General features: G+C 40.2%; 1 protein-coding gene across 1 annotated transcript; it reads right to left on the minus strand.

The window, feature by feature from the left end:
• Positions 1-437: 437 nt before the first annotated feature.
• On the minus strand, positions 438-1,097 carry LOC145795767 (UPF0481 protein At3g47200-like). The gene has a single exon (XM_082880663.1). The coding sequence runs from the start codon at positions 1,095-1,097 to the stop codon at positions 438-440; it is 660 nt and encodes a 219-aa protein (XP_082736789.1).
• Positions 1,098-1,850: the final 753 nt, after the last annotated feature.

Genomic DNA, 1,850 nt, shown 5'->3' on the forward strand with positions numbered 1-1,850 from the left:
CATGTCAACAAAGGAAGACAACCAACCAAGTCAAGCTTGGTGGCCACCAACCATAGCAAAGGTCAAGAATGGAGGCTACCCAAAGTCAAGAATGAAGGCTCTCCCACCTACTCCTTTGTGTATAAATAGAGACGGGAGGGAGAGGATGAGAGACAGATCAGAAATTAGAGAGTGAGAGCTGTGAGTTGAGTGAGTTTCATCTCCTCCTCTGTATTTTGTATTTTGCTCCATTTTAGTGAAAACTTCTCATTTCTGTCCGTGGATGTAGGCATTGGGCCGAACCACGTAAATATTGTGTTCCCTGTGTGTGTGAGATATATTTCTGGGTGTGTTTGATCCTAACACTGAGGAGTTCACGAGGAAATCCATGAAGTTCACATATACAGTGAAATAATTCCTTGAAGTATCATGAGCAGGAAGGCAATTCTCGTATAAAATTAAATTTCTAAAGTTGGGATTTCAATTGTCCCATTTGCAAACTTTATGTTGAACAAACTCCCTTCCTCATCCTTCTCGAATTTGACCCCAGCTTCATGGAGCTCTGTCGAAGACTTTAGGAACTTTTCTTTTATTGCAACATTTTGGGATGCCATTGAATGAAATTCAGAGCAACAACAATAATGCAACAGGCCTAGAAGATGTTTGATGTCAAGTTTCTCTAGATCTCCAACAGAAGGCACTGAAAGTACACACAGTTTTGCCGCTTTGAAAAATGCACGGGACATGTGAACGAAGTTGTTTAGTGAGGCTGCAAAATTTTGGGGCATGTTGAACAACTTCATGAGGACAAAGAATGGAAGTTGATTTTCAAATAACATTAAATCACCCCTTATGCTCGATTTAATATGTGCCAATTGGAAAATGGGGTCATCCTTTCGGAGTTCCATATTCACAAACTTGTGAAATAACTGGATGATGAAGCAACTGTCAAGAAGCATCATTTCCACAAACTCATTTAAATCAAGGCGAATGGGATCTGCGTAAAAGTTGCGTGCCTCTTTTTCCGAATCTCGCATCGCCACAGTGTAGTTTTCCACACTGGTTCCATTTCTTCTTTCAAGAAACTGTTGCAAGTAACGTAATTTATGATCTTCCATCGGTTTCAATTTATCCTTACCATGGTGATAAGGACCAATAGCAAATGGGCCCCGCTAGTAGAGGGTGGGATTGGTCCTTAGAGATTAGTCGAGGTGCCTGTAAGTTGACCCGAACACCCTGAGTTATAAAAAAAAAAGGACCAATAGCAACTACTTCTGGTTCATAAGCTTCCTTGCTTTGATTGCGCAGTGGATCACGTACTTTAAAGATGCAACACTCAGATGCTATAGGAGGCAACTGAGCAAGCCTTTTTTCTATAGGAAGCTTTTTATCTATAGCAAGCTTTTTTATCTATATCGATCACAAGATCAGCACTTGGCTCTGACATTGTACCGTGTCTGTCATGGACAAAAATGAATTAAATCACATGTACAATTAATCAACCGCGCAAATTGCATTTTTCAACTTGATTTTCATTGCAATAAAATATGAATTAAATGCTATGTTTGGGAATAGCTTTTTTTTTTTTTTTTAAATAGTAGATGTGGCCCATAGGATTAAGGCGGGATGGTGTAAGTGGAGAAGTGCGTCTGGGGTATTGTGCGATAAACGAATACCCACTAAACTAAAAGGTAAGTTTTATAGAACGGCTATTAGACCAGCTATGTTGTATGGGACGGAGTGTTGGGCAACTAAGAAACAACATGTAGATAAGATGAGTGTGGCTGAGATGAGGATGCTAAGGTGGATGTGTGGTAAGACTAGACAGGACAGGATTAGGAATGAGTGTATTCGGGAATGGGTAGGAGTAG

Source organism: Camellia sinensis, chromosome 7 (genome assembly GCF_055761805.1).
Source record: "Camellia sinensis isolate YWXY chromosome 7, ASM5576180v1, whole genome shotgun sequence".
NCBI classification, from domain to species: domain Eukaryota; kingdom Viridiplantae; phylum Streptophyta; class Magnoliopsida; order Ericales; family Theaceae; genus Camellia; species Camellia sinensis.